Here is a 7,743-nt window from a genome sequence, read left to right as displayed (position 1 = left end):
ATCTAAGTCACAACCGTACAAATAAAAGAGATAATTTATTTAATTTTTTGTCATTATTATTATTATTTTAATCTGATTCAATCTCTGTACCTAATTCAGTGATTATTCAATGTACATTGCCACTAAGAAGTGGACCCCTGCTTTCCTAAAAGGCCTAAGCTATAAGGAAGGGTTGCCAAAAAATGGATAAAAAAATTAATTGTTTTTTAATATTATAATTCCATTTGCCTTGAATGAATGTTATATTATCATTAAATTGTACGATTAAATAATGTAATTGACTTGTACTTTGCAAACCAGTGGCAGTCGGAAGAAATAACAAATTTGGTTCACAGGTCCTTTCATTTATTTTATTTTATACTAGGTTTTTAATTATATTTTTACTTGGTTTTATCGGTATAATCGATAGTGGGTAATATATGGGAAGATGTAGGCACCCAGTCAAAAATAATACTCCAGTTGGAAAAAAATATGTCTATATTATTATACAAAAAGAGAAAACAAAAAGAAATCACTGTGTTTTTTAAAATTGTCTTTACGCTAATAATTTTTTTCAAATTGTTATTGAAACTTATTTTTAATATCATCCCTCTTAAATTTACATTATGACCCTTCACTAAAATTTACAATTATGATATTGATAGTATCGGTTGAGGTAGTTTAAGTGTATAGAAGAGGAAGTTAAATAAACACTTAGGATTTATGATTCTTTTTCCAAATATGAATTAGTTATTCGAGGAACTGATCTTAAAATCTTGTTTATCGATATAAATCAGTCAACGGATAAAAGTGCGAAATTAGACTAAAATATAGATTGAATAGTGAATGATGGTATAATATAAAACTGACAGTATAACTGAAATGAATACATGAATTTTTACGGATGTTCTGAGATTTCAAATGATCATATGTCACACATTCTATCGCAATGATGATTTTTACTCAAAGACTTTGATATATTACAACAGATTGTAATAATCCACTTCAGCTGGTCTTACACACTGTCAAACTGAAACTCTAGTCTATCAACTCTTTTACAGTAATAAATTGAATCGCTCTAATCGGTAACCTGAATACTACGAATAAATATAACAAATTTAAAGTTAAATGTGCGATCTGTAAACTGAGAACTCGTGAAATGTATCGCAACTGATTGAATATCGTAGCTTGGTCGTTTCGTGTGTTTTCATTAGTCTTCTTCAACTGATTCGATCATCTATATATAGTTTTCGATCTGAACGGTTGTATTGAATGCATTTAATGACAAATATTTGTTGAATCATTGTCTAGTTACTTTATTAGTACAAGGTATTCAGACTGCTATGTTTTGTTTTGGTACGATCTGTCAGTCTGTCTGCTAATACTTAAACTGATAACGTAGCCAACTGATTAGGAGTCAACTGATCAGCTCAGCTGGACATTATCAGTTATAACTGATATCCTATCAGTTTATGAATACTTTAGTTGATAAGGTTTTTCTAATTCAGTTCAAAAAAAATCTTTGGTTACGATTACTCGATTTGTTCGATCAGTTAGGTTCTTCAGTTCTCTTACTGATGAACTTGTCAAACTCTGAAACTTATAATATTCCAACATATATGACTTTTATTTTAATATAAATCAAATTAATTAGAAAATTTATTATATACGCACACACCACATGTGCAGGTGCACCAATAACATATAATGTTTTTCAATTCTCTATAAAGAATCTCTCAAATACAGACAAAAAATGACACCGTCTTTTGTTTCTCACTGCCCTTAAACCATTGCAACTTATTTTCAATATTATTCATTTTAAATTTGTGCACGCACGTATCACGTGCACATATACACTAATATTACTTATTGAACCATAACTTTAAAGACTTAAAAGGTTCAATATATATTCTTATTTTAAATATTGGTTCACCACATTTTAAACATAAAGTACATATGGATCGATTGAGGAGCGTTTTGCGCCACGGTTACCACCGGTTCTTGATAAAGATTACCTCTTCGATCCAGTTTAGGACCGGTTCGAATCTACTGTTGTAACCAACCTATTTAAATTTTTATAATTAGTCCAATGTTATTGTTATTAATATATTATTAAAAATATTTATATTACAAATCTACTGTTGTAACCAACCTATTTATATTTTTATAATTGGTCCAATGTTATTCTTATTAATATGTTATTAAAAATATTTATATTATAATTATTTCTAGAAGGGGAAATCTTTTATATTGGGAATAGTTTATATAAAGTTTAGAATAGTTTTTCAAGCTTTTCTCGGATACTGAAAGTGAATAAAAACATAATAAAATAAAATAATATATTTATGTTCTTGTATAATTTTTAAAAGTTAAATATACTCTGGAATATTCGAATCTCCGGACCAATCAAAGTAATTTTGGAAAATCGAGAAGCTAGTTTGTTATCTGATAAAATTTCACTTTTGGTAACATCAATCTGAATCTTCTTTATTTTTGGCAAATGGACTATGTGTAATCCATGAAAGCAACTTGCCTAATCCCGCGGACCAATACAAATCTCACAGCCACAACAATCAGATTATTTACTAAATTAAAGCAGGAGAGACATGACGTAGTACCTATTGACATTTTGCCCGCAACTTAACCTAATTAGCCTACATAGGCATTAGCACATCATCGCCATCAAGTATAACTTCGACTCGTGAATTTTTTCAAAAATTATCAGTTGAGTTATATTCGAAATTATCGAATTCGATTACGTAGATATTGAATACGTTTGAATATGTTTTTAGTTGAATCCAAATGCTCTTCTTTGATATTTTGATACAATAGATATCTCATGTAAATAAAACATCTTGTATAAATTTTATATCATTTTAGACCTCATGTTTGTAAAAATGAGATATAAAAGTGATACTCACGAGAAATTCAGGGTCCGATCCACGCAAGCGTCACTAATCCAGACACGGGCTTCAAAATTACCCTGGGCCTGAAATCACAAATAAGAACGTTAGGAGGGGGCCAGGAGGGTGTCCTGGCGTAGCCCCTCTGACGCTCAAGTCATAGACTGAAGATATATGGGGGGAGTAACTAAGGGCGCTGCTGAAAACAATATAGTGAATCCATCAACTGAACACTCAAACTTGGTATTTATAGGAGGATACCTGGGCCCTTGATGGGCTTATCTTCCATTTGGGTTAGGGATGGGCCAAGGGTAGTGGACCCCTCCATATCTTCCATTTGGGCTAGGCCCATCCACGGGTGATACCCCAGGGATGAACCCATCAAGATCCAAGATCCGGTCCAAACTCTCGGCCCATCTCTAAGGCCCACAGGTGAATGGCCCATGACAAGCTCAGGTATTCTCCTATAAATACCAGGTTTGAGCGTATGATTATGGATTCACTGTATTGTTTTCAGCAGCACCCTTAGCTGCTCCCCCCATAAATCCTCAGTCACTGACTTGAGCATCTGAGGGGCTACGCCAAGGACACCATCCTGGCCCCCTCTTAACGGTCTTTTTCTTGATTTCAAGCTCAGGGTCATCTTAAAGCCCCCGTCTGATCTAGTGACGCTCGTTGGGATCGGACCCTTAATTTTCCGTGAGTATCACTTAAGGCCGTCTGTGGGAACATTTGAGTTGAGACGTAGAGATGGTAGGGAAGAGAGGGAGTAGAAGAGCTACCTCAGCAACATCGCGTCCTCAGAGGGGACCCGAACAGTCTCATGCTGAGACAAGGCAGGAACAACCCCATCAGGAGGCGAGAACAGAACAACCTCGTCAAGAGAACAGGGTCGAGCAACCCCGTCCTAATGAAAATATGGGGAACTTGACCCTGGAGCAGTTGGGCCACTTTATCACTCGGACAGTGGATGAGGCTATGAAGAGGAACCAAGAATCTATGTTTGCTGAAGAGCAAGCCACTCGCCAAGAGCAAGAGGAACATGCTGAGGGCCACCAGAGCAGGGTTGAAGAGACACAGCCCCACCAAAGTAGGGAAGTTAGGGAGATAGAAGAGATGTGGAAGGAAATACAGATGTTGATGCAGCAGTTGGGAAGCAGAGCGCCGTCACCCAAGAGAGGAAGTCCCTTTTCACTAGCCATTTTAGAAGAAGGACTTCCTCCAAATTTTCGACAGTCGAATGTGGGAGAGTACGATGGACATACTGACCCTGAAGAACACTTGGGGAGATTTGAAAATGCGGCCCTATTACATCAGTATTCAGACGGGGTCAGGTGCAGGGAGTTTCTGGGCACGTTGGTGAGGTCAGCTCAGCAATGGTTTAACACCTTGTAGCCCAACTCTATACGATCTTTTGAGGATTTTTCAGCTGCTTTCTTGCACAGATTCGCTAGCAGCAAAAAACATCAAAAAAACTATTTGAGTCTGTTTGTGGTGAAGCAACAAGAAACTGAAACTTTGTGAGAGTTTGTTCAGCGTTTCAACAACGCAGCGTTAGAGATACCAGCGGCCACTCCTGACATCATGATAAGTGCCTTCACACAAGGACTGAAGGGAGGGGAGTTTTTCAAGTCGCTGGTCAAGAAGCCTCCGTTGAGCTATGATGATCTGTTGGCTCGACCTGAGAAATATGTAAACTTGGAAGATGCCAAACGGTACAGAAGGATGGAGAGCCGGCCCGGAGGAAATAGAGTTGAGGGAGCGGAGAAAGGAGGAAGGAAGAGGGGTGCGGGGGAAAGAGAGGAAGACAAAACTAGTAGTAGAAGACAATTCTCATCTCATGTTCCCCTAGATAGGAGTCGGGCCGAGGTGATGGAGGTGAGGGAGCCCGCGGGGAGGTGGGAGAAGTCGCGAAGGGTAGGGTGCAGTGCTAGATTGCCTTCACGGGATAGACGAGAAGGATCCTCATTCAGGAGTCGACAAAGGTCTCGCTCGCCCCCTAGGCGTGGTCAAGGCCCTCCATGGATAAATCAGAGGATGGGTGAGCAGAGAGGGGAAGCTCGATGTCAAGATGTCCCTCAGGAGCTCGTGGAACCGAGGAGGGGAATGAATGAGGATAATCACCCTACGAGAGGAATAATTCATATGATCTCGGGGGGTGCTACTGATGGAGATTCCGGACAAGCGCGAAAGGCGCATGGGAGGAGGTTGGAGAATTTTGAAATATCTAGGGGTGCAGACCTACCCCAGGATCCTGTCATCAGTTTTGGACCGGATGACCTCCGAGGCATTGTGGCTCCTCATAACGATGCCTTGGTGGTAATGGCCACCGTTGCCAATTACGATGTGGCACGAATATTTATTGATAACGGAAGCTCTGTTAATATCCTGTTCAAGAGCACTTTGGATAAGATGAAGGTGGAGGAATTTGAGTTCGAGCCAATCTCTACTCTTGTATATGAATTTGCAGGACATGCCATCCCACAGCTCGGTCAGATTGTCCTTCCTCTATCTTTGGGACACGAGCCTCGGCGGGTAACAAAGATGGTATCATTCACCGTGGTGGATACCCTTTCAGCGTATAATGGAATTCTAGGACGACCAGCCCTGAAGAATTTCAGATCCGTAGCTTCCACTTTTCATCAGAAGCTTAAGTTTCCTGTGGGAAAAGGAGTTGGAGTCTTGTGCGGGGACCAAAAAGTCGTGCGTCGGTGTTATGAAGTGCTAGTGAGGGAGGAGGGAAAAAGAGCGCGTGTGGAGCTTAACATGATTATGAAAGGTAGAAGTGGGTAACTTTGTCTTGTGGAGGCAAGAGGAGTAGAGAAGAAAGTTGGAGAATGCGCTGGGTAATGCTCTAAAGAGGCCCGGGAGCACTTATCGCCTTAGAGAATATTAATCTTGACTTGATTTTTGCTGTATTTCATTTCTGAATTTGTTTTATGTTATTAGTTGAAATTTAATAAAGCCAAGTTCTCATATTAAGTTCATGGATGTTGTTGTATGGGGAGGAGCAAAAATTTTATTTTCCTGCTAAGGCATCGCCTAGCAGAGGAGCAGAGTTGGGGTGGAAGATAAATTTATTTTCCTGCTAAGGCATCGCTTAGTAGAGGAGCAGCGTGTAGAAGAAAAATTTTATTTTCCTACTAAGGCATCGCCTAGTAGAGGAGCAGCGTGTAGAAGAAAAATTTTATTTTCCTACTAAGGCATCCCCTAGTAGAGGAGCAGCGTGAGAAATTAAATATGCCTGCTAAAGTATCACCTAGCAGAGGAGTTAGAGGGTGGGGGTGTTGAATTTTTATTTTCCTTCTAAGGTGTCACCTAGCAGAGGAGTTAGATAGGGAGGAGGTTTAATTTCTATTTTCCTGCTGAGGTATCACCTAGCAGAGGAGTTAGATAGTGGGTGCGTTGAATTTTATTTTCCTGCTAAGGCCCGGCTTAGCAGAGGAGTTATGAGATGATGAGGTGAGAATTTGATTTTTCCTACTAAAGCATCACCTAGTAGAGGAGCAGCGTGAGAAATTAAATATGCCTGCTAAAGTATGACCTAGCAGAGGAGTTAGAGGGTGTGGGTGTTGAATTTTTATTTTCCTGCTAAGGTGTCACCTATCAGAGGAGTTAGATGGGGAGGAGGTTGAATTTCTATTTTCCTGCTGAGGTATCACCTAGCAGAGGAGTTAGAGGGTGGGCGCGTTGAATTTTATTTTCCTGCTAAGGCCCGGCTTAGCAGAGGAGTTATGAGATGATGAGGTGAGAATTTGATTTTTCCTGCTAGGGCCCGGCCTAGCAGAGGAGTTAGAGGGTGGATGTGTTGAATATTTATTTTTCTGCTAAGGTATCACCTAGCAGAGGAGTTAGATGGAGGAGTTGAATTTTATTCTCCTGCTAAGGCATCGCCTAGCAGAGGAGTTAGATGGTGGCACGTTGAATTTTATTTTCCTGCTAAGGCATCGCCTAGCAGAGGAGTTAGAGGGTGGATGTGTTGAATTTTATCTTCATGCTATGGCGTCACCTAGCAGAGGAGTTAGAGGGTGGAGGCGTTGAATTTTATTTTCCTGCTAAGAACCGGCTTAGCAGAGTAGTTAGAGGGTGGAGGTAGTGAATTTTTATTCTCCTGCTATGGCATCGCCTAGCAGAGGAGCAGAGTTTGGGAGGAGAAAAATGTTATTTTCCTTCTATGGCATCACCTATCAGAGGAGCAGAGTGGAAGAGGAGAATTAAATTTTCCTGCTAAGGCATCGCCTAGCAGAGGAGAAGAGTTTGGGAGGAGAAAACTTTATTTGGTTAGTCGATAACGAAAGATGTTTATGGGGAGCAGAGTTTACGGGGATCGACCTGGGCGAGCGTGCTGTCGGGGCGTTTTGCGGAGCTCGGGCGAGCGTGGCACGGGGCTGGGGTGGCTTGCTGAGGGGCTGGGCGAGCGTGCTGTCGGGGCGTTCTGCGGAGCTCGGGCGAGCGTGGCACGGGGCTGGGCGAGCGTGCTGAGGGGCTGGGTAAGCGTGCTGTCGGGGCGTTCTGCGGAGCTCGGGCGATGGGCGAGGGTGCTGAGGGGCTGGGCGAGCGTTCTGTCGGGGCGTTCTAAGGAGGCGGGCGAGCATGGAGCGGCATGAGGCGAGCTGGCGTTGGCCGAGCGTGGAGCAGTTCTCGGGCTAGGCTAGGCGAGGTGGGGGCTGGGCGAGCCTCGGGCGAGCGTGGTAGGGGAGCTGGTCAAGCCTCGGACGAGCGTGGTAGGGGCGCTGGGCGAGCGATGGTCGAGCGTCGGGCGAGCGTGGTAGGGGAGCTGGGCGAGCCTCGGGCGAGCGTGGTAGGGGCGCTGGGCGAGCGATGGTCGAGCGTCGGGTGAGCGAGGTAGGGGCGCTGGGCG

The 7,743-nt window shown here is 42.1% G+C and overlaps 1 protein-coding gene across 1 annotated transcript; it reads left to right on the top strand.

Moving 5' to 3' along the window:
- The first annotated feature begins 4,466 nt into the window (after positions 1-4,466).
- On the top strand, positions 4,467-5,675 carry LOC140805399 (uncharacterized). The gene has a single exon (XM_073161671.1). The coding sequence runs from the start codon at positions 4,467-4,469 to the stop codon at positions 5,673-5,675; it is 1,209 nt and encodes a 402-aa protein (XP_073017772.1).
- The last annotated feature ends 2,068 nt before the right edge of the window (positions 5,676-7,743 follow it).

The sequence above is a fragment of the Primulina eburnea genome, chromosome 11, assembly GCF_022965805.1.
Source record: "Primulina eburnea isolate SZY01 chromosome 11, ASM2296580v1, whole genome shotgun sequence".
NCBI classification, from domain to species: domain Eukaryota; kingdom Viridiplantae; phylum Streptophyta; class Magnoliopsida; order Lamiales; family Gesneriaceae; genus Primulina; species Primulina eburnea.
This window is presented reverse-complemented; position numbering and strand designations above follow the sequence as displayed.